The sequence below is a fragment of the Polyodon spathula genome, chromosome 19, assembly GCF_017654505.1.
Source record: "Polyodon spathula isolate WHYD16114869_AA chromosome 19, ASM1765450v1, whole genome shotgun sequence".
Classification (NCBI taxonomy): domain Eukaryota; kingdom Metazoa; phylum Chordata; class Actinopteri; order Acipenseriformes; family Polyodontidae; genus Polyodon; species Polyodon spathula.
This window is the reverse complement of record NC_054552.1, coordinates 30,784,369-30,809,971: the sequence shown is the minus strand read 5'-3', so window position 1 is coordinate 30,809,971 and position 25,603 is coordinate 30,784,369. Positions and strand designations below refer to the sequence as shown.

The following is a 25,603-nucleotide window of genomic DNA, read 5'->3' as shown; positions in this document are numbered from 1 at the left end:
CTGTCTCAACAGTAGCTCTTGCATCACGTTTGCCGTAAAGATCAAGTGTACCTGAAACTCCCACGGGGACTCGTCGCTAACTTCTGTGAAGCTAATCCCCTGTTGAGCCTAACTTCTGCAGTGCTGACACTGCACAGCTTGAAGCAATAGAGAAGCAATAATCACAACAGGGGCTTTAGTGATCCCACATCCCCATGAGAAGAACATGAACCAAAACCGTCACTTTTTAAAAAGTGAACCGGTTAACGCCTTTGTTTTTAAACCGTTTAAGCAGGACATACGCGTGAGGAGAAGGCTTCTCGTTTCCAAGGGGTTCCTATGGAGTAGTAAAAGAAATATTCTAAATACAAATGGCAGCACAGCCTTTACCCATCTCAGCATATACATATTACAACATTAAAAGGCATTACCGTTCCAGTAGCAGGGGGCTCTCTAGCTGCCAAGGCACCAACAATCCAGCTTTATGAGGCCCCTATGAGATCAATTCATGCAGCCCATACTATCTTACATATAGTACACAAGCACCAATATCAACTACAATAACTGACATCTCTACTGCAAGAGTAAATAATATGCTCTGTATAATAAAGATGAAAGGTAAAGAACATATTGCATGGCACTAACAAGCCCTGTATAGGCGCAGGTGCAAATCTAGTGCTTATCTGTTTATTATATGTAGAATAATAGATGGGCTGCAGTGAATTACAAGGTTATAACTGCATCGATGGGTTCTGGTGACATCATAAACCACGAGAGCCAAGGTGAGAAGCAATTCCAGTACTTAACCACATATTATAGGAAAATAAATGTTGCTTTACCAAGAAAAACACGGGTGGTGTTCAGAGTCCTCTGAACTGTTACATTAATCCATTGGCATACCTGGAAGATATAATGTAATGTCTGTTAAATAAATAAATAAATAAATAAATACAAATTTTAAAAAAAAAAAAAAAAACCTCGAGCCAGTATAATGTTCTGTTTTAGTATTCTAATAGTTCGTTTGGAAATAGACAGTGACCTGCTCTGTTTTTTTTTCCTGTGTTTTTGGTTCATTTCTCCGCGCATGCGTGCGCTTCCACAGTCATTGCTCCTAATCTAAAGCTTCATCTCTTTGCAGCAGCCTCTTTTCCTCTCGCGTGGGCGTCTCACTCGGGTTTCTGCGAGCCCTCATTTGCATAAGGAGGACTTTTTCACCAATAGAATTGTAGAAGCGACGACGTCTCTCGCTCGCTCACGGAGACTGCGTTTCAGCCTTTCGCCAGCAGCAGCAGACGCGTTTGATACAGTGCAGAGTGACAGCCAGCTGGGTGCTAGGAAACAGGGAAAGCAACGGACTTGAATCAGGTTCATACCACTGAGATCAGTTCCTCTTTTTTTCCAGTATTGTTTTGCTTCCTATTCGCGTTGGCGTTTCAAGTACAGTAAGCGCTGAATTAAGATTTATTAAGGATGTCGGTGGCCGGGTTCAAAAAGCAGTTCCACAAAGCGAGTCAGGTAGGAGAGGCCTCTAGCTCTGTCACTTGTTAAATTATCACTATCAGCGTGTGGTGTGTGTGTGTGTGTGTGTGTGTGTGTGTGTGTGTGGTGTGTGTGTGTGTGTGTGTGTGTGTGTGTGTGTGTGTGTGTGTGTGTGTGTGTGTGTGTGTGTGTGTGTGTGTGTGTGTGTGTGTGTGTGTGTGTGTGTGTGTGTGTGTGTGTGTGTGTGTGTGTGTGTGTGTGTGTGTGTGTGGGTGTGTGGTGTGTGTGTGTGTGTGTGTGTGTGGTGTGTGTGGGTGCGTGTGTGTGTGTGTGTGGGTGTGTGTGTGTGTGTGTGTGTTGGCATGTTGTTTGGTGCCAAGACTGCATCCACGACACAGAAACACCGACAGCGCTATTGCCAAGCAGTACAGCAGAGTGCTTTGGTAACCAATCTAAGTGTTTTTTCCCCCTTAATCTGCTGATAAAAATGTGTATGTTTAATTAGGTTTTACGGTTGTTAACTTTTGAAATGATGCGTGCAACAAAGTTACAAGGCAAGTCATTGGACGTCTACAGTAACACAGAAGACGATTGTGGTATAGGCTGGTACCTAATTTCAGTTTCTGCATGTTGCCATGACATGGGAAAGGCAAAACCATTATACATTGCAGCATTGTTGTTGAGTTTGTATGACTATGCGTAGGAGTTAAAAATAAATAAATAAATAAAACGAAACTGACATTTATAATAGATATAATTTCCTCATTTTATAACGTAATGGTGAGCGTGAGTCAACACGATCTCCACGATCACGACGTTCCCTGTGCTGACGTGCTTTCTGGTGAATCGTGATCAATAATAACCCTTCTGTGCAGTACAGTATTCATAAATGTTTATTCCACAGAGTCTTACGTTGTGCTTTGAAATGCACTTTACAGACATCCTCTATGACGATTCTGTTGAAGTATCCGCGATTCATATTTATTTTTTTATTGTAATTTGTTTACTGAAAATGAGTGGCTTCAGGAATGTGCTGTTTGAAACAATGCAACGGGAAGCGTCTTTCTATTTATACTACTTTCTGTTAAATCAATCTGAGGCACACCACACATCTCGTGTTTTTTTGTTGCTTCAGATTACATGACGTCTTTTAACATGTTGATTTGTTTGTTGCATGTCTATTTTGTGTACATTATTTTTTTTCTCTTGCTGTCATGTTTTTATTTTGGACTTCTTTTCCGTTTTGTTTTCTTAATGCTTTTTTTTGCTTTGGTTGCCTTGGCAATGCACAGCTGGCTCACTACAGAGGTAATGGTAAACCACAAGCCGAAACAAGAAGGAAATTCGTGTCATAACCTGGAAAAGATCCTAAACTGGATTGTCACAATTTATTGCATTTTATGCATTATAATTATGGACTTATTTTGTATTTTTTCGAGTTTTATATAAATCGTTGTTTTTTTCAGGGCTGTCGCTTTTTATATAATGAATTAAATTATTGTTTTCGGTTACTTGTGTTTTTTGTGTTTTTTTTTTTTTTTTTTTTGTGGTTGTTTTTAGGCATTTCATTACATTTCACCACCATTTGCAATTATACATCTAACTGTAATATAGTTTTAAATCATGCGAACGTCTTCTACTGTAATTGTAATCTCGTTTATAATCTCGGCAGTGGAGTCTCCAATAGAAATGTAGAATTTGCTGCCACTCAGTAGTTGGGGTCGGGTTTAAAGTATTCAGAACGAATCAATGATAGATACCAATCAGGAAGGCGGGACATTGCCCAATTTCTCGGAAAGGTGCGTTGTTTTTTTTTTTAAGTAGTTTATTTCAAAGTGAATTGAGACCTAATTATAATTACTAGTACTTTTGTAATCTGTGTGTTACCTAAAATAGCAACTGCTGGACAATAACTATTTTTCTCTGTATACATTTATTATCCATTATCAGTGTGGTTAGATAAAACAAAATCATGAAGTGTCTTTATATCACACTTTAGAGTTTTATATTAAGCTTATTTCTGGAGAACTACATGCCCAGTTGTGATGAAACTTACCAAGGGCATTCTTTATCACAAGTTATCAGAACATTGACATGTATATAGAGTTTGCCTGTAATACCATGGAATTCCCCTAGAGCACCTTTCAAAACTAATTGGTTCGTGTTTTGCGGTTTTTAGGTGAAACCAATTGTAAAATGAGAATGTCAATGAAAAGCTTTGGAAATAGGTTTGGCAGCTTTGGCTTCTATCCCATCTAGAGACATGGCATCAGTTTTTCTAAGCAGGTGTTTGTATTAAAGCAGTTTAGGTGATACTGGTGAAATTGTTGGGGAATTGTTATAGTTTACTGAATAAGCTTGGATAAGTAATGTTTTAATGGAATTGGTTGTATTGTACTGTGCTGAGAAGTCCTGAAAATAGGACCTGTTGTAACCAGTGAGGCAGGTGTATGTTTTTATTGGGGCATAGATAGGCTCCATGCTATTACTCTCATAAAGGTTTGAATGTGACATCTAAACCTGTCTGACACATTAGAACTGTTTTAATTACTTTGATTACAGCTTGGGCTGGATATCAAACCAGCCTGAAAGCAGCACAATTAATATTTAATGAAGAAGTGAGACAGTTTTTTTTTTTGTAAAAGGAAGATGGAAGATAAGCCATGCAGCACTGGGGAACTGCCGCTCTGTCTTAGATCTGAACCTGGCATCGAGATTTCTTTTCACAAGTTGGTCAAAGGTTTGTAGGCCAGGCAGGAACCACGCTGTGCAGTATGTTGGTTTTTGTTTACTGTGCTCTGTCAAAATATTATTTCACAACTTCAAAGGAATACATTTAAAAAAAGGACCACAAATGTTTTTTGTTAATCTTTTTTTTTTTTTTTTTTTTTTTATACACAGTTTTGACCCTCACGTTTTAATAATTTATTAGGAACTATTTGGACGTGCCTGTTTTGAGTCATTGTTTTTATCACTGTTTATGTCCTGGTTTTATTAAGAGCAGGTTTTTATTTTTTATTTTTTTTTTTTTTTTTTTTTTTTTTTTTATCAATGGCAGTGAATGGAAGAGATACCTTGACTAGGCAGTCATCTGACTTCACCAGCCACAGAAGGTTCATCCTTGAGGTCACCAGCTAATAGCTTTCCCTGCGTTTGTATTTTCTATGGAATACTGAAGAATATTTAACATTAATGTAAAACAAAACACGCTTCACTCATTTCTTAACCTTACAGAACAGTTAAAATGATTTGTGATATATCCAGAATGGCATACCTTCCCTAAGATGGACGAACAAAACTAGTCAGTACAGTGTGTTTTTACCTCTATTTGACTGCCTGAATGTTGTTTTGGAGCCTGGGATAAATGCAGAATAACCACAGCGTGTTTATTGTGTCCAATGACAAGAGTTTAGTTATGAGAAGTTGTACATCTGGAACTGAAATAACAGCCTACATGTTAAAACTAATCATGAGACTGTTTTCATCATTATCTTGAGCCAAGCTTTACCTCATCATATTATATTTAGTGCATTCAGTTTTAATGATGCATACAGGATCCAAAAGAAATAGAGTCATACTTGATCTGTTATTCGATCCAGGTTGTCTTTATAAAAGTTGTATGACCTGTTTTATTCTTCTTTACGTGCACATTAGATATTGTAAAATGCACCTTTGGGCTTGCAAATAATCACTGAAGTGCTTAAAACTTTGAAATATGAATGTAGGGCTATTGTATGGTAAACACTTGCTATGGATGTTATAGACAAAAGGAAACTAGCACAACTGCTGTTCATATTCCATACTGTCACTGCTCCAACTCACTGCCTTTTTAAAAACATGCACTCCTTTTGTCTTAACTGCAGACTGTTTGTCTGCCCAGACATTATCATCCCCCATAAATTCACGGAAAACTTTTATAACTTTTATATACTGTAGTTCTAGTATGGCTGACTTCAGTAATATTGTATTCAGTGTAATAATTATAATAAGGTGTTTATTGTTATTCTTGACCAAAGGTAAAACCCTGGATGCACACACTCACAATGATTGTACCGGCCACATATATTTTTGCTCCATCCCTAGCCCCGGACAGGATTATTTTAATATCATTGCTGTTAAATAAAAGCGTGTGCACAACAATTGAATGCGAGGGGTAATTACACCTTAGTAGTGTCAGGAGAAAACAACATTCGCAACAAGCCTAAAGCAAGTTAAACATACTACGGGGGTGTTACTAAAATATTTATTCCAAACAGATTACAGTACTTTGGAATGTAATGTATATAAACCAGACACAGGTTTATGAAAAGCATATTTTTTTATTCAGTGACAGCTGCAGCATCACGCATTGCATCTTGTTAATACTGTACCACCTAACAGTCATTATCTGTGAAACACACAATGCTGAACTTCCTGGCTAACACATACTGCTTGTTTTTTTTTTTTTTTTTTACCCAGAAAGCAACACTATATATATAGCTTTTGAAGATAAAGGAAATAACTGCTGTGCATCTTGTATAAATGTCAACAACTGTCATGTTGATTTACTTTTTTCTTGATGTTGATTGACCTTAAAAATGCATGTCGGGCATACAGTATATCTGACTCAAGTTTAAGGAAAGGGGAGAGCAGTGCACAGGATTGACTCAGTCTGGGACTTCAGCTGTTGATTGAAGTGCCTATTTAGAGAGTTTAGTTTTGATCTGTACAGTAATATAACCCTGTACTGCATTTAAAGTGAAGAAGAAACATACAGTTTGCAATCTTTTGAACAACTGATGTACCAGGCTGCGTAAGCTACAACAGTATTGCATTTTATGGATTTATAAATATATTTGTTGCATGGTTCAGTAGTTCTCTGTCTTTTTCATAGTTACCAAGGACGCTTTGTATCATTTAGATTTGTACAGTAAGTGTATAATGAATTTGGTGGACCATTGTGTGATAAAGCATCTTTTGGATCAGATAATAAAAGAATAACAACATTACTGTAGATAGTATTTAGTGCAGGCCTCAGTGCTGTCATTGTCTGCCTTGAATGGTCTTGTGTTTGCTTTCAGTCTCTGCCCCTTGTTTCTGCTTATCCAGTTGTGCAAAGCAGGAAACAGAAGACACGTTTCAGCTTTCTCTATTTCCATTGCCTCGGGAAAATAGTTTGCCAGTAGTTTTGTTTTGACAGGATGCAATGTAAAGCAGATAAAAACACCAAGGTTATCCACCTCATCTGAAGCCCGTTTGTCCGGTACATTATTCACAGAACAAAATTCAAACAGAAGCCTTTAAGGGTTGCCGAAATTGCATAAACCTTTAGATGATCCCCTTTGAAGCATGCAAACCCGTTTCTTACATGAATGTATGCATTTCAGAAAGTATCTCTGCTGATTGGAACTTTCTGTGCGCTCATGCAACTCGTCTTTAACTTTTAACACTCAATCACAAAATCCACTATGAGTAAAACTAAAGGAACTAGACAGGTGTATCTTAATGTCATTGTGTTTAATTCATGATTGATTGAAGACTGCTCTGTGTATTATTTGGCAATCTATGTCATCTACCGTCTATTAGAGCCTGCCAGAACTGGCAGCTGATGGTGCTGAATTTTTTTCTAATAATGCATTAGATCCAAGCTTTTCTCCTCTGCACACAATGTACGTTGTGTTTGAAAAGTGTCATGTTTAGAATCTGCTTCTTACATGTAAGGAACTTCCACAGGAAGCCATGTTTTCTTCATCCATGTCAGCGGATTAAACTAGTGGGGTCCAACACTTTGTTTACAGTTCAAAGTACAGAGCAGTCATCACTGTGAAGAATTTTTTTTAGAGTGGTCGATGCTTTGTACTTTTGTTTTTTCATTTTGTTCTGATGCCTAACACGCTAGTATAACGGTTTGATCCCTAGAAGAATAAAATAGTGAAGTGAGCATACATCAGTCATAGCACAGTGTGTGTTATGTGTGTTCATCACGGCGATAATTGCAGTGTGGAAAGGTTTTAGTTTTTTTTTTTTTTTTTTTTTTTTTTAGCTTGGAATCATATATTCACTTTGATCTATTTATGGTTTGCAATCACAGCCTGCTCTCTGTGATGTCGACCCAAAGCCTTTTATTCTAAAAGGTATTGACAGTGTCGACCCAAGGGACTTTTTCAGCCTGAAAAAAGAAACAAGGACCAGAGGTCACAAATGGAGTTTAGACAAAGGGGCATTCAGAACAGAAAATAGGAGGCACTTTTTTACACAGAGAATTGTGAGGGTCTGGAATCAACTCCTCAGTAATGTTGTTGAAGCTGACACCCTGGGATCCTTCAAGAAGCTGCTTGATGAGATTCTGGGATCAGTAAGCTACTAACAACCGAACGAGCAAGATGGGCCGAATGGCCTCCTCTCGTTTGTAAACTTTCTTATGTTCTTATGTTCTTATTCAGGTCTGGTAAATGTAAAGGCCAGTGCAATTTATCTTTTAATCTACACTGCTACCTTGCGCAAAGCCCCCATTGTAAAAGTTCAACATAGTGAAAGCATAGCAGAATGGTAAAGCAAAGGTAAAAATTATAAACACCCGATGAATGATAAAGCATATTAACAAAAAAACCATGGTAAACTATGGTAAATGCATAGTAAATTATAGGAAACGTATGTGAAAACTGCAGAATGACTGTGCAAACTTTTATAAGGGTCTGTAGCAAAAGATACAACAGTGCTATCCCTCAAAATTACTGTAAGATGAATCTGAAAAATGGAAATTAATTGACATAGAATTATAAAAGTGTATCATAATTCATCTGTCACACAGCTTTTGCTGAACCTGTAATCCACTACCAGTGCAAGCATTGTGTCTCTTCAGTTTCATAGTTTATCAACTGTATTGCAGCATCTGAATAAACATGTACATTCCCTAAACATACCTTCAGAGCAGTGACCTACTGCTAATTGTTGTTTGCTTGAAGGATTCTATTTGATGGTTGTCAAAATGAGCATATTTACACAGCAATCAATGACTCTCTATCGATAAACTTTTGGTCGGTTTCATCACTGTTTTAACACTGCCTAGTGATACTGTAACTTTGTTATGATTGAAATTGAATGACTGCCCTGTTTTTGCACATACTGTACTGTAGACTGCCCTTGACACTGGTACGGTTATCCTGTTGTCCTGTCTGCAGTTTGGGTAGGTCGTGACAGGAAGTGCAATGTGGGATGAGATTCTGCTGATGACGACATTTATTAATGTGCTGTTGCACAACTGTAATATTTCAGCAGAATTTTGAGTACAGCAAAGTTAAACTAATTAAGTTGTCAGAAACTATAAAAGCCACTAGACTTCCAACAACATAATGTAAATGTTATAGACAAAGTAAAAATGTACTAAAGGAAGGACTCAGGCTATCTAAACTGCAAACTGATCATGCCGTTTCAATGAACTCTGTCAGCAATGAGCCGTAGGGCTGGAAAAATGCAAATCATTAATGTACAGAGAAAAGCTCTATCGAAAAAACATTCAGCACATCACCGAGGCAATTCGAAATACTCTATTCCTCATGCCAGAATGTCCACCTGATCCAATAACAGCATAATTAAGGATGCTAATACAATAACCATAGTCATTTAACATCACATTTTAAAAAGTGGTTTTCATGTGCTGAAGTGTAGCTTGTGAAAGCATGTTTCACAGCAAGGAAATGACCATGACAAGGTTCAGTTTCCACATTATGATAACATGGCAGCCTTCACAGTACATTGCTGTTTTTATGGTGTTATTTGTATTTATTTGTATGTGTGCCAGTGCAAAAACCAAGACAACCAGAACTCTCCCCTCACCACACAGTAACCACATCTCAGAGGTAAAGGCCAGTTGTACTATCCGTTGATTTTTCAACTGTGACCTCAGACTTCAGATCCAAAGTGATGTAAGCTAATTACCAGGACTTTTTTTATTTATTTTTTTCAGAATGAAAGCCAAATTAAAATAACACAGGTAATTCAGACGCAATGTGAACAGCTTTCCTGAATTGAGGTACTAACAGATAGGCCTAATAACAGAACTGTTATCTTTCTACAGTTCCCCAAAATACACAAAGAAGAAGGCTCATACCCTTCAGAATCGGGAAAGTTGGATCAAGTACCCCTGTGTAGACACTTGAGATACCTCTTGTAAGCCCTGGACTATCACAGTAAATTGAGTGTTTTAAGTACTGTACCAGTATAGTACACAAAAAACCTGCACTTTATAATCCTGGGCTATGAAAGGGTTTGCTAAAGTCCATATTTACATATTGTATAGATAGCGTTTATAAAATGTACAAAAAACAAATAACTGTACAGATTACGAGACTAACTGAAATGCAAGTAAGTTCAGAAAAAATGCTACACCACTGTCATTTAGAGGGGCCAGGTACTGTCATTGGGGTGGCCTTTATTTTCGAAATAAAAAAACACTTAAATAGCTAGAGTACCACTGACCTGGGGCCAGTTAACACAATGAAATCTGTTTAAGGCAACTGACTCAGTTTAAACAGAGAGTCACGTCAAAATATGCCACTCCCATGGGAATATCCTTTCTGGCTGTGAAAATAACTGAAGCTCCTTGGAAGGCAAGGCACACAATGTTCACCGATGACATGTCTGTAGGGTATGAAGTAGGAAAGAGTGTTTAGATTTAGTGTTTTCATATATACTCTTCATAGCATATAAAAAAAAGGTCTGTATTAAACATTTATAAAACTGCTCTGAGGGGGACCAGAGCAAACCATGTAGTGAGTTCACTCACAGCTCACACACATTGAAACAGTCATGTGATTACTAGCATTGAGCTCTGTGGTACAGTGTCTATATGATACGGCCTAACCACAGAGAGCCTGAAAACTGTAAAATGAGAACCTCTACTGACTGACAGAAGCCATTTTCACAAAGCAGTGGATACTGCTGTTACATAGCTTGATATAATGTGTTGTAGTCTAATTGCAAGTGACATTATAAGTGCACTAGGCTCAATGTATTGATGCTAATTTTGTGCTGGGGAATAAGCTGCATTTAAGATGTGATAGAATAGATTTGTGATTAGTCCTTTATCTAGTGATAACCTTGTGAATTCACTGTCTCAATTTTCTACCAAGACATTAGACATACTGTATTGCACGATTACATGTATAGGCTGTGGCAGAAAAGCACATTTACAAACAAGGTTCATCATGCAGTAATATGCATTTAAAACATACCCATTTATGTAATTCTATGGTTATGTAAGATAAGAAAAAACAACTGTTGCTGAAACACTGATTCATAGAGCACAATATAGCCTAGAAATTGATGCAGTTTGTGTGGATTTCATTTGTTGTTAAATTAATAAACTGTGTGGCAGAGAAAAATGATCAATAAAACCTGTTTCAGTGATTTGTGTATTACATTAACTGACATGTGATACATCTATACTGCACAATACAAATAAAAATAAAAACCCTGCAGTAATATGCAGCAGCAAAAGGTCAGAATAGCAAGTCACATTTTTAAATTGAATTCTGAATTCCAACCTAATTCAAATTTCACCCAGGGCATGGCCTATGTATTGAAGTTCTATGACACTTTTAAAGCACAATGACACAGAGAGTTCATTTAGTTTCGAATGAAAGATAATAGCTCTTGTCTTTCAGTCTGTTAGCCCAAAGCGGTAAACCAGAGTTGGACGAGGGGCTGGAACATTACTTCTAGAATAGTAAAGACCTTACTATGCCTGCAACCAGCCACTGTTTTCAATACAATTATTTGAATTTGCTAAACAGAACCCATCCGCTCATTCTTGATCTGGCGCATTAGGCTATAAGTTAAAAAATAAATGATAATAACTCAAAAAGCATGCTCTCACATACAATGCATTATTTCAGTCCGGTTAGAGAGTTGCTTTCCACTTGACTGATCATCCCATGTTATGGATCTGTATTGAAATTGAAAGCCCAATGCGGTTTTCCTGAAAGCTGGATTATTTACCAGTAATTGAAGCTAATATGAAGACAGCAATCTTCTGCAACAGCCTGCGTTCTACTCTGAAGGAATGCATGATTAGCCTACAAACCACCCTGCTGCATCCATTCCTTCCATTCTACTGTGTGAAACAAGAGTAACAGTTTGTAATAGTGTAGGTGATCTTTACTTGTGTGCAGAGCTAGTTAGTTCAAACTTACCCCCCCCCACCAACCACCACCCCATGCATTTGGATGTGACACAGGGGGGTGCTTTGTTTTCGTTCACAAAGACACACGTTTAAAGTTTGCCTTAGCATTTTCTCCAAGTCAGTAAGTAACTAAACTAGCTTCTCTTTCACTCACTTCCTTTATAACAGCGTTGCTGCGGGATAGTATTTCACTTTTTGTCATTTCCTGTCACTCAGTAGCTTCACACAGAGATCTGCAGTAACCATTGAGGTTTCTGTGGCTTGATGCAACACATGTGGCTAGTAGCTATAAAAACATTTTTCTCTTGGTGTCTTTTTACTACAGTATAAACTAGCTGGTGTATTGCCTTTAACGTTTTTAAGATAAAAAGTCAATCAGTGCCAAACAGATTTTCTCATCTGTCTGCTTAGATCAGTCCCAGGCAGAATTCTTTGCTGCTGGGCTACTGCTGCTTCGTGTCTGGATATGTGCAAGGCTTACCTCCTGACCACAGCTTCACGTTTCTGTCGCAACGACACATCAAACCAGGGACATTGCTTGCACATGAATGACACTTCTGTTAAGATGTAGGCCTCTGACTGTTTTCTCAAATCAGTGTACTGAGGTTCTCTTTCCATAAACATGCCCAGGCATTATCTCGTTTAACAGCACTGCACAGCGCCACGTACTCAGAAACAAAGCAGTTAAAGAGAAATCCGGGGGTTGGGGGGTTTAATACAACAGGCTTTGCTTCCAAAAGAAGGGAACAGCTTTTACTGTCCTGTAGAGGAATCTTTAATGAATGATTTTTGGCTGGTACTGTAGGTGGGTGCAGGTGAGTATGTAAGAAATAACATTTTGTTATAATACTGTATACTTGTAAGAATCTGCATTCATTTCTTTATATGGTACTGTGAAAAGAAAAATGGCACGGCCAAGGCTGGTGAATGGCAGGAAGGAGACTCAGAGTCAAGAAGCTGCAGTTTAAGTGCGCATGCGCACGTTTATTGACACAAATGAAAAGAAAAAGGCACAACGGCCAAAACAAACAAAACAAACAAATCAGGCTGGGCAATCACCTTCACTGAACAGCACGCACAGTGAGCACACACCCAAACTCCCTTCACCAAACAATGGATTTCTCCCCTTCTTATACATGTGACCATTCTCAAATTACCACTCAGTTTGGGGAATGCCCACACATGATTGTTGGTGGGGATAGACTTATCCCCACACCTGCCAACCTTAATTCCCCCACGCGTGCTTTACATTTGCAGGGCTTTCATCCTGCCACAGGTTCCTACTGGAATTATGAAAACACTAGGCATTCCATAAACTGACCAAAAGACAAGATCAACAAAAAGAAGACGTTGCATATATGTATTGCTGTGAGAAGACAGACCCTGAGCCCGACAGACAGGAAAGGCATCTTAGTAATGCACAGGGGGTGTTCTGATTCTCACATTGATGTCAGTTGGGTGTGATTCTGATACATTGACTCACATTCAGTTCTGCACTGATATAATCAATGTTCAAACTGTAATACCGTAGCGCGAACTTGAACGACTGTATTAAGTGTTTTAATGGATTAAATATTGCTTCTTGCATGCAGCAAAAGTGGGTTGAAAGACAGTGTACATTGCCCAGAGGTAGTCAAATATGTGGTGTACAGTATATGGTGTAAAGGTTGCAAGGATTTTTTTGATTCACATGAACAGAAGAGTGAATTGTTAACTACAGTAATTACTGCTACAGTATTAGGCAGGATAAGGCATGTTTGAGTTAAGTGGGAGATAATTCAGTAAAATTAATTTACTGAATGACATTTGGGGACAAAACCAGAGGCTCATTACTACTCTGTGACTTGTTTTTCTCAATCTCTGCACAGCGAGTGTTTTCCTGTTCATACCACATAGCTTGGGGTGAAGCAGAAGATTCTGTCTGAAAAAAAAAAAAATCACTAAAGAAAAGGTCTGCTGCTGGGTAGACCTGCTGGGTTACATGTGATAATAATGGTATACAGCTCTGTGGCGTGCTAACTACTGTGTTGAACTGTAAAGCAACCGGACACAGTACCTGAGGTTGTATTGTTGTTTTGAACTTATTTACTATACTGAGTATCAAACAGTTAAATATTGTGATTGTTAGCGGTTCCTATGTGAGGTTACTGCTGTTATTTTCTATAGTAGCTTTGTGATTAGGTTTTACTGTTTATTTATTTATTTGATTGTAACAATGCGTGTTTGATGAGGCTTTTAATTGTGTTTGCAGTTGACACTGGTGCTAAAACTGTTGGATTTACTTTTGTTTTAAGGCAATTGTGTTTTTGTGTGTGTTTTTTTAGGTAGTAAATGGAATAAACTGTGATGTAATGGCCTCATTTTATTTTGTTATATAAAATATAGTCCTATAACAAAGAGGCCTTTTTATTTCTTCTGCTTTTAGTTTTTTTTTTCTTTTTTATTTAGCAGAAAGTGGTCCAGTGGATTGTTTCTTTCAGTGTGCCAGGCACAGGGGCAGACTCCAAGTGAGATTTCTGAGAGACACAGACAAGCCTATTGAATTGTCGATTAATGGCGATAGCGTATCAGAGCTTTTCAACGACAGGCAAAAAAGCATGTTGATTGCTGGAGTATGAGGCTTGGCATGTGTTCATAATCTTCGTAATAACTAGAAACCTTCTGATCACCACGGCCCTAAATGTCAAACCAAGACTGGAAACGTGGAGAAGAGCTAGACAGAACTGACATTGGAGTCACCAGGTGCATTATTACAAGAGCCAAATGAGTATACAAGTTGCACAGCAAGACTGGTCAAAACTCTGATTGCAAAGCTGTCAAAGTCATATTAGGCGTTGCGTTGATCCTAATTAGATATAATTGTGACAGGTTGGAATTGCGGGGTAGCTGAAGAAATTGTATTTGTTTTTATTTAGAAAGACATTTGACATGACCCATTTCTATTCCTGTTAACAACCATATTCACTGTGATGTTCCTACAGTAAGTAGTGGGTTTCTAATCATGTTAACCTGAATAACCTTACAGTAGTGTTCCTGCTGGGTTGTAATGCACAGTATCACACTTTGCTGTGCTTATACCAGAGCACATTTTCAAAAGGTTGAACAGTACCTTTTTGCCGAAATGCTCGCACTTTGTTCATGAAGTATTACATGTTGTAATGAATTGACAGCTCGGGCCATTGAATTGAATGGAAAGGCAAGGGCAGGACGTGAACCGCCAGCCGTATGGTTTGAACACAAACGTTTTACCATTCAACTGAAGAGCAAGCTCTGCCATCGAGAGCCGAGTACATGACTTAATGCTGCTGATATCAGTGCTATTAACTGGTCACCCACTAGGAGGAGATTAATTTCAAGTATTTCTCACAGTGAACATAATGAAGTTCATTTTTGGGTCTGTAGCCAAAACATTACATCTCACATCTTGGAAGCTAAGCAGAGCTTGGCTTCTTGTGTATTTGTGTGTAGTGTTGGTGACTCAGTGGGGAGAAGAACCCATTTATTTCTTTTTGTACATGTGTTGGAATTAGAATGATATTTTAATGATATGTTAAAGGTATTTGTTTTTATGAAAGACAAGGGATTACCAACAATTGGCCTCAGTGCAAGCAAGGAAATTCTGCAAGCTTTGTTTTCAGACTAACGGGAAAGCGGTGTAGCCTCCGAAAAACGATTATGGATGGTCGCTAAATATCAGATTTTTTCTTTTTTCAGTGTTGGAATGGAAAAGAGTTACCATAGACAGTGAATTATGTTCAAACTCCACACAGCTATTCAGAGCAAATGTGGGTTGGAGTTGAAAAGCAGTTATAAATAACATGCAATAAATTAGGCACTTAGTCCTGGTGTTTAATGCATTTTTGAGCCCAGTGTAAATTGTAGGGTATGTTTGCAAGCTGCTACTAAGCAATGCAAAATACTACTCTTATCATTTTATCTGACACCCGATGCTGTGCACAACGCAGTTTCATTGTTTTACAATTGCATTGGATTTGTCTTTAATATATTTTTAAATGTCCCCAATAAAAGTCTCTTGCGATAACATGCTGTAGCCTGCATCTCTATAAATGATGAAGCAAACAGCCGTGCAGACACACATCTCTCAGTATCACTGTATCACTATGACAATCTTCAAGCGCGTCTAAACCAGGATGGAAATGGAATCTGCACAGTGAAGGAAGACATTTAGAAACCAGCATTTTAAATTCAAATTTGACAAAAAGAAATGGTTGTTTTATTACTGTAATAATAATAAATAATAATAATAATAATAATAATAATAATAATAATACTACTACTACTACTACTAATAATAATAATAATAATAATAATAATAATAATAATAATAATAACAAAGAAATAACAAAATCAATTTTGGCTAGTGTCTTTTCTGCCATAACTGTTATTAATCATGATCATTTATCACCCCAGTAACACTAAATACAAATAGCGGTTCCGATTTATTACAATTCATCAACTTAAACTCCAACCAAACAATTACATTATTGTCTCTATTGTCACCATGGTCAAGTGACAGCCTTTTGCAAATAAATGAAAACAAATGAGCATTTTTAGTAAAATACCACTGTTGTGGATCTGAAATATCTGTCTCCAACAGCTGTATTCTTTTATGTTATATTTACAATGTAAGTAAGATGCATTCTCAAACCCAAAGGCCCAATAATCACCTCTGTTACTGTACAGTTCTGGAGTGAGCCCTTGGTAATTCATTGAATAAAGCTGTTTGACATGCGTCACAAACACAGCAACCACATCTGAAAGCTTTGTTTCCTTTGCAACAAGATTTCTGCTTCCTTAACAGGCATTCCAGTTCCAGTTTCCTTCCTGTGTGTTCAATAGATGACTCTGAGACATCAGTCAACAGCAGTGTGCAGGAACACAGTAGTCAAGAATAATTACAATTTCATATAAGGCATCTACTTATTAAGTAAACCAAAAACTTTGCATCACAGCAGTGAACATGAAGCAAAATACTATTGTTCAATGCTGCCATCATGTTGTATCCCATGGTGTCCTATGCTCTACTTTCCAGGATGTAAATGATATATACAGCAATGCCATTTCATATTCTAAGAAGGCCTGAATCTTTCCTACAGAAGGGTAAAATAGTGTTGGTGTCTTCTGTGGCTTGTTAATAATGTGACAGGGCATGGACTGGACATTGTAAGTGCTGTTCACTTTAAAACTGCACAACCCAATACAACAAGCATGATGAGACTTTAGTTTTTTTTTTTTTACACAACCTCTAATCATGCCGTATTTCTTTCATAACATTATAGCTTGCATGTTGTACAATTATAGTACACAGCGCTCCTTACACTGGCTACCAGTGAGTTACCTAACCCTAATCCTGACTCTAATCCTAACCCTAACTCTAATCCTAATCCTAATCCTAACCCTAACTCTAACCCTAACCCTAATCCTAATCCTAATCCTAATCCTAACCCTAACCCTCATCCTAATCCTAACTCTAACCCTTACCCAAACCCACTACTAACTCTGTATATTTCTGTTTGTTCTAGTTGTTCCAAAAAATTGTCTAAAATCAGATGGAGTGAGTGCTTTTTACTGTTGTGCTCCTCATTTGTGGAACTCAGTTTCAGTTGACATTAGGCAGATTGAAACATTGGATTGTTTTAAGTGTAAATTAGAAACATACTTTTTTTAATGTGCTTTTGTATAATTGGTGGTAGATGGAGTGTATTGTACATATGAGCTCTCTTGTTTTGTGTCTAATTTTGTACGGTGCTCTGGGATGCCAGGATGTAAAGGACGCTATATAAAAAATGTATTTATTGTATTTTATTATTTTTTTACTGTACATTAATTACAGAGATGCGTGTTTAGTTGCATAGATCTGGAACAGCTTTGCATACAAGTAAAGGCTCTTAAATGTCAGCTAGAATCAAGTTTACACTGATTCAAAATTCTAAAAGGTTTTGACAATGACAACTCAAGGGACTTTTTCAACCTGAAAAAGGAAACAAGGACCAGGGGTCACAAATGGAGATTAGACAAAGGGGCATTCAGAACAGAAAATAGGAGGCACTTTTTTACACAGAGAATTGTGAAGGTGTGGAACCAACTCCCCAGTAATGTTGTTAAAGCCGAACACCTGGGATCCTTTAAGAAGCTGCTTGATGAGATTCTGGGATCAATAAGCTACTAACAACCAAATTAGCATGATGGGCCGAATGGCCTTCTCTCGTCTGTAAACTTTCTTCTGTTCTTATGTTCTTATGATACATTTGTACAAGGATAGCACTATGTCTTGAGCAAAACATAAAGTATCTGAGTCAAGCTAATTGAATCAAGCTGTCAGTCATATTTGAAATAGGAGGACACATCCTGGATACACCATTGCATTAAAAAACAACACCTTTTCATAAATAAATCAAGCCCATAGTAAAACAGGTTTCTACCAGACAACCCACTGAACCAACCCATTAGCCACTACAAGGGCTCCCGAGTTCATTTTAACCCATGATAAAATAAATAAATATTTTACCTTCAGAATGTACTCTGTTAAGATATTCACGCTGTAGTCTGTAGTGATGAAACACATTCTTTCAGCACTTGTTTTTGATTAATTGTACCTTCAGAGAAATACAGAAAATGGCAAAAGTGAGCCAAGGATTAGTTGGGGAATGGGGAATGTTATTCAAGGAGCTGATTGACTATGAATGGCAAAACCTATTTACAGGGACAGTGTGAAATGCTTGCAATGGAAAGCAAGTGGTGCTACTTCATTGCAAAGGATCTTGCTCTCATATGTAGGTTTCAATATGATATAATTAGAAACATCAGCTGGAAGCTTTGGCATGTGGTGACAAGGGCTTCTCAGAGTTCACAGTGATGACGATTTATACAGCGGTGTCTTCACAGCGTTATCTAAAGAATATACAAACACTGTTACAGGTATTTCATTATTTTACTGTCTCGTTTTTGATTGTACAATACTGTGGGGTGAATGTTATTGCTCGGGGTGTATTGTAGTAGATTTCTGGTCGAGCATTTTGAAGTTATTGTAATACAGCTGGTAAAAAAAAAAGGGAAACCACACTTTTCTGTGAGTGCTATAAATAAATAAATTAACATTTCATATTGTGTCTGGTAACTGTTTTATGCTGGCATCATGCGGCAGGTTCAGCTATCTTTAACATTTTTACATCTTGTTCAGCTTGTAATTGGCATTGTGGTATAGTAAAAAGTAACCTGTGTATTATTCTCTGTTGCAAAGTGTCTGTTCAGATGTAAGAATAAGCTTTGTTGAAGTCATGCCATATTCTTCTAAACTATTTGAATTAATAGTGAATGAAGTCACACCTGAACAATACTGTAACACATACATTCTCGTGTGGTCATGCTTACTACATGTGGGATTACATTTGTACATTAAATCATATAAAAACTGTAGTCAGAAAAGGAGAATAAAATACAAGGTCTAGTCTCTCAATACCAGAGTAGTTTCAAACAACTCAGTCCCAGGTTACATTAGTAATGTGATACTGGCATCATGGGCTCAAAGGCTTTGCCTGGCCTCAAATATCCTTTTGTGAAGTAACTCAGTGACAGCCTATTCATTAGAAAGATGATCACGTTAACCTTGTTTGGATTTGGATAGTGCATGATATTACTTCTAACCCTCCAAGCCAAGTCTTGTATAAACGATGATGTTAGACAGATGCATTTATGGTAATATATCTGACTCCTTAGAGTATGTGCATTGTGGGATCCAGTTTGTTTGCCTGTAGATAAGGAGTACAGTACAGCACAGGCTTGTTTGGAATTACCAAACTGAAATCATTGCTTTATGTTACAGTTATTAAGTGAAAAGATAAGTGGAGCCGAAGGAACAAAACTAGATGAAGACTTCATGGAAATGGAAAGGGTAAGCACTTTTACTGTAGCGGAATGCAAAATGTGTTTCCGTTCCATACAGTAGATGGCGTCGTCCATCAGGAACGCTTTCATTTTTAGACGTATAAAGTTACGCACAAAATAATGAATGATGCTTGACTTTTTGTATTCCAGAAAATCGATGTCACAAACAAATCCGTCTTTGAGCTTGTGTCTAAAACCACAGAATACCTTCAACCAAATCCAGGTACTTTTTTAGGTTTAAGAAAATAAAAGTTTCACTTCAATAGTTCCCTTTTGTTCGGCTCTTTTGTATTGACTGCATGCAAGGTAAAGTGCTGCTCTCATTAGCGTGATGCCTGCTTGCATATCATTTGCAACTCTGCTGCTTCGTACACTGTGTTTGTAAGTAATACAAGACTAATTGTAGAGTCACACACCATTAAAAGAATTGCTTGCTGGGCTAATTAACTGCCTTCCTAGGCAAGAGTTTTGACAAAAGTTATCAATTAAGAGTGCCTGTTTTCTTCCTCATGAATTTCAACGGTGTCGCAGCATACAGAGCCAAGCTTGGTATGCTGAACACAGTGTCCAAAATCAGAGGCCAGGTCAAAACGACGGGTTACCCCCAGACAGAAGGCCTGCTGGGAGACTGCATGCTGCGATATGGAAGGGAGCTGGGAGAGGAGTCCAACTTTGGTGAGCCTGTCAGTGCAGTGCGTCCAAGACTGTGTTTAAACTGAGAGAATTTAATGCATTTTGGGTTTGTAAAGCTAATTGTTTTATACCTTGTGGAAGTCAGGAGATTTACATGTAGTTTACTTTGTGCTAATACTGTAACTCATAAAGGTGAAACTGACAGCAAGTGAAGTACTGTAGACATGAGCACTCAAAAAGTGATTCGAAATCTTTAGCAATCTCAACACAAATAAAAAAATACAAATGTATTTTGTAATAGATTGAAATTGAAGATGTGGCAATTGTAACCTACAATGTCTATACACTCCATCAGCTTTATAATAAGAGGTTGAGGCTTATCATCCTTCTCATCAGTCAACACATGTTTTATGGAACAATACTGACCCTTAGTGGACAGACATGGGAATGCACCTTTGTCTGTTTAGGCAGCTACTTCCTTTTACACGATTCTAAGAACAGGTTAGTCAATATCTGAATGTAACATGTTCGATTTCTCAGTTGACTGAAGTTGCCTGTCTTTCAAGAGCTATTTCAAAACTCTGTATTGAAATCTTTCTAGGAAATGGTTTGGTCGATATCGGCGAAGCTATGAAACAAATGGCTGAGGTAAAAGATTCCCTGGATATCAGTGTTAAACAGAACTTTATTGATCCACTACAAACACTACAAGAAAAAGACTTAAAGGAGATTGTGGTAAGATTTCCCACCTGTAAATTAATTTTGCCTGCTCGCATAAGTTGCTTAAAATCAACCTAGTTAGATGTAACTTGACATTCTGTTCTACTAAGAAACACAGTGCAACATGGACTGAAAATAGATTGACAGAATTATCACATGGCCTGGGATCACATCAGTATCAATAGTTCAGAATTAGCACATGGCCTGGGATCACATCAGTATCAGTAGTTCAGAATTAGCACATGGCCTGGGATCACATCAGTATCAGTAGTTCAGAATTAGCACATGGCCTGGGATCACATCAGTATCAGTAGTTCAGAATTATCACATGGCCTGGGATCACATCAGTATCAGTAGTTCAGAATTAGCACATGGCCTGGGATCACATCAGTATCAGTGTAGTTCACCACATTTGTTGCCTTTAATGCATGAGTTAATATTTCCAGTGGAGCTATAAAGTGATTTGAATTTGGTCCTGAGATACAGGTTGATCTGATGACATGTGGTTCTCGAGAGTTGATTTCCTTAATCCATGGATGCTGCAGTTCACATACTGTATCCGTACAGCCTGTGTTTCTGAATAATAACACTTGAATATAAATTGGCAGTTTTTATATTTTGTTCTGGAACCAATCAACTCATTGCTATGGCAGTGTGTATAAGTGTGTATTATACAGTACCATTTCAACTTTCATCTTTCATATTGTTTTGAAGCACCACTTAAAAAAGCTTGAAGGTCGACGGTTAGATTATGATTACAAAAAGAAACGTCAGGGTAAGATACCAGACGAAGACATCAAGCAAGCTGTAGAAAAATTCGAAGAGTCCAAAGAGCTGGCTGAAAGAAGTATGTTCAACTTTTTAGAAAACGACGTAAGTGTTCAAAAAGAGTAAAGTTCTGAACTGTCATATATAACATGCCAAAGACATCAAGGTGACTTCACACATTTGTTTACGGAAGTTTTATAAAAAGCAATAAGACTCTTATGAGTGTGACAGTGTAATCATAATAAGCGAATTGTAATGTGTTATTTGTCATATTCGTACAGCTACAGAACCCTGTAAAAAACCTGCATCCGTCACTTTCATGTTCCAAAACCAGTTTATTCTAGCAGTGGTACCTGAGTGTGCATCTCATTTGTCTTGTCCTGATAATTTAAAAAATGTTAAAGCACGATGCTGACATGGTTTGTTTCCACTCAGGTAGAGCAGGTGAGTCAGTTGGCAGCTTTAATTGAGGCAGCACTAGACTATCATAAACAGTCTTCAGAGATTTTGGAAGAACTTAACAGTAAATTACAAAGCAGGTAAGAGCACCAATATGCTACAGTAATATCTTTATCCATGCATGATAGACAAGGTTACTTTTAAATTGTATATGCATACTAGGATAAGAAAACGACAGTGTTATTTTGTACATATATATATATATATATATTTTTTTTTTTTTTTTTTTTTTTTTACTGTGTTCTTCTGTGTGCTTTATCATGCTTGTCTTGTTTCGCAGAATAACGGCAGCCAGTAATCGCCCTAAACAGGAGTTCAAGCCAAAGTCTATCATGACAAGCTTGGAAACGATTGATAACCAGCAACACAATGGCTTGTCAGAAAGCTCTTCTTTCAAATCCTCAGGTATTACCCTTGACATTGTTTATTTTGGGTTACCACTTCAAAGTGTCATTTTTATAGTTTCCATATCTTTCATAGTCTGAGAAGCATTCAGCTCTCTTCATTTTACACAACTTCTACTAAATGTGCCTGCCATAAAATGCATTCTTCAATGTGAAACAGTTAAGAGTAGAATTATTTTAAATTAAAACATTCACCAAATAACTACAGAAAAACTCTCGAAACTGCAAAGTTGAAGCATTTGAGGGTGCTGAAAGAATAACCTTAAAGCCACAGCAATCCTGCAGATTTGTTTTTCATGCATTGCAAAATGTACTATAGTGTTAGTTCCATAAGATCAAAAAAACAGTGCATTTCTAACCAAACTGCTTACAATTTAATGTATTTATAATGTATTGCAGATGTCAAGATCAGTCCCACTGTTAATGGAAAAAGTAGGTATCACAGCTAAACTGGTATTATTATCAGCATTATTACTAACATGGCTTTAAAGCTGCAGGCTGAGTGATCAGGTGCTCCCATGTATTTCAATGCTCCCTGCTTCTACCAGTTCCTATTTTTCTTTCTACTAAATGTATCTTCTTCTCTATCTGTGGCTCTGCAAACTGTTTGTTATGCTATCCTATATTGCTAGGCTCGTTTGTTACTAAGATCCAAAGAGTTTGTCTGCACCTGTCCAGCATTCTACTATAATGACACATTTCATGAGCTTATACTATAACAATGCATGCATTATTCTGCCTCGCTGTGTATTCATAAAGAATTGGCACACTGAAATATAAAACAATAAATGCGTCATATGAATGAATACAGTGTTCTGCCTAGTCTTACCTTTCTTTCTTTTTCTCTCAGTGCTGCACTGAAGCCTACTGTGTTTAGTTTGAGTTTTGTAACAGCTGTTTACAAAACACTTGGTTAGCTTAAACTGCTGTCTACCATCCCTGACTAAAAACAGTAGTTTTGAAATTGACTGTAAGCTTAAAAAGATATGGACTTGAAGAGTAAGTAGCAGGGTTCTGAAAAATCTAGCGTTCCACGTCCCCACGTGTTGCTACAACTGGTTAAATAACGTACTGGAATTTTTCTTTTCATTGTTAACATCCTGACAACCTTTTACACTTATAACATTAAAGTTTGTTTCTTTCAAAATGTCTGTTCTAGTGCACTGATAGTGTAAGGATCATTGCCTACATTGTCAAACAGGTAACATGGCAATAACGATCCATGACGTGGCACGGAACAGAAAAGCCAGAGCACTTGTTATGTTTTTTGTTATGCACTACAGCAGACATTTTGCAAAGAGCTTTGAAACCGACTTTAAAGTTGCCAGGATGTTAACGTAAAATTGCAGGTACAGTTGTAGCAACACATGGGGACGTGTTACGCAATATTTTTCAGAACCCTGCTACTTACTCTTTAAGCTGTTAATTAAAAGCACCCCCTTCATTCCCAGGATGGTGTTTGTTCCAGTTCATTGGGACACATGGAATTAGGCAATTAGAGGTAGTACAGATTTCCAAAAGGCAAGAACTGAAGTGTTGTTTAATTTCATTCCCATTTGACTTATACAGGGAAGTGATGGTTGTGGTGTGGCTATTTCCATGAAGGGTAGCTTAGAGTGCCCTCTTGTGGTAAAACAAGGCTATTTCTAGTTGTCTCTGTCCAGTTCCAAGTGACCGATCAGATCTTTAGTGACATAATCATTTTTTTTTGTTTTTTTTATCCACTTTTTCAGATTCTTCCCTCAAAGTAATTTATTCTTTCTCAGTGTGTTAGAAGAAAAGGTTGGGGGTTGTATTTTTCAATAGCAGTGATTGGGTGCAGGAGAATGTATTCGGTTTTGAGACTCAACCTTCCTATGCTGATATTTTTCTGCAGGATCGTCAGTTCACTTGGACCAGCCTTGCTGTCGGTCACTTTATGATTTTGAGCCCGAAAACGAAGGAGAGCTTGGATTCAAGGAAGGGGACATCATCACTTTAACCAACCAGATTGATGAAAACTGGTATGAGGGCATGATACACGGGGAATCTGGCTTCTTCCCAATCAGCTATGTGGAAGTTATAGTGCCTTTGCCCCAGTAAGAGCCAGGGTTTAAGATTTCTATCAGAACTATGGACACAATCTCATAGCGCTAGAATTCAAAAGACATTTCATCAACGTTGCATTCTGTGAAAACCCTGCTATTTGTCGACTGGCATACCTTTATATAGGTCTTATTCCTCGAGTATTTATTTTGTACATATTTCAGTTGTATTGAACATGTTTAACTTTTTATTGGCTATATCAAATGCTGTTGTACCATTTGGTTGCCTTGAAACCTTTCTGAAATGTTTTTTTTTGTCTTCTAATTATAGTGTATGTAATCGGTTGATATTTTCAGTTGACGTCAGTGCATTTTTTGCTACAATGTGAAACAGTTTGCCTGCAGTGTTTCTGAAACACACGTTTTAAACTGTAAGTATTAACTAACTGTAATTCTATGAATGATTGTCCTCATTGGGTCATTTATGTTTACATGGTATAACTTATTGTGATACAAGAGAAGAATCGTAATGCATATTACCAGTTCTGTATTGAATAGGGGTAACCCTCACTTGCACTCACAGGGTGTTTTGTATACACTTTATATTGCACTAAATGTACACTCTTCTACACACAAATTATTCTTTTTTTTTTTTACCATTGCACTTTCTATCGTCTGTCCAATAAATAAAAGAAACAGTAATTATGTGAATAAGTGACCATTTATATAAATAAAATGTATACTGTATATGTCTACTTGTATAGACCATGGTCTAAAATGTTGACCCCCCTCTCCTCCTCATAAAAAATGATCTTCCCACAAGAGCCTTGCTGGACCAAATGCCCTTTCTCTAGTTCTTCAGGGTATTCTCTTTTTATTTAATGATTATGGCCTGAATAAAATAAAGAATCACACAGCAGCAAGATTGTATGCGTAGCAGCACAATAAGGCCATTAATGTATATATACCTTTTTCCAACATGCATAGTTGATGGAAAAGTGGCCTTAAATGTAAACATTTTTTTAGTACAGTGGTATATATTATAAAATATGTTATCCAAATATATATAT

At 37.4% G+C, this 25,603-nt stretch overlaps 1 protein-coding gene across 2 annotated transcripts; it reads left to right on the top strand.

The window, feature by feature from the left end:
- The first annotated feature begins 1,201 nt into the window (after nucleotides 1-1,201).
- LOC121294322 (endophilin-A3-like) lies at nucleotides 1,202-25,422 on the top strand. 2 transcript variants are annotated; one of them, XM_041217922.1, is made up of 10 exons: nucleotides 1,202-1,344; nucleotides 19,464-19,532; nucleotides 19,676-19,748; nucleotides 20,057-20,200; nucleotides 20,760-20,893; nucleotides 21,593-21,751; nucleotides 22,082-22,185; nucleotides 22,386-22,510; nucleotides 22,909-22,941; nucleotides 24,386-25,422. In XM_041217922.1, exons 2-10 carry the CDS (start codon nucleotides 19,518-19,520, stop codon nucleotides 24,589-24,591), a joined length of 993 nt encoding a protein of 330 aa, XP_041073856.1. In that variant the 5' UTR covers nucleotides 1,202-1,344; nucleotides 19,464-19,517; the 3' UTR covers nucleotides 24,592-25,422. The 2 variants fall into 2 exon arrangements, with proteins under 2 accessions (XP_041073856.1, XP_041073855.1); XM_041217921.1 differs by having other exon boundaries at nucleotides 1,202-1,494.
- Nucleotides 25,423-25,603: the final 181 nt, after the last annotated feature.

Excerpts from the sequence above, each read along its gene's own strand:
- LOC121294322 (XM_041217921.1), top strand. The coding sequence starts at position 1,450 with ATGTCGGTGGCCGGGTTCAAAAAGCAGTTCCACAAAGCGAGTCAG. Across the intron at positions 20,201-20,759 it reads GGGAGAGGAGTCCAACTTTG|GAAATGGTTTGGTCGATATC; the intron begins GTGAGCCTGTCA and ends AAATCTTTCTAG. Across the intron at positions 22,511-22,908 it reads CTCTTCTTTCAAATCCTCAG|ATGTCAAGATCAGTCCCACT; the intron begins GTATTACCCTTG and ends AATGTATTGCAG.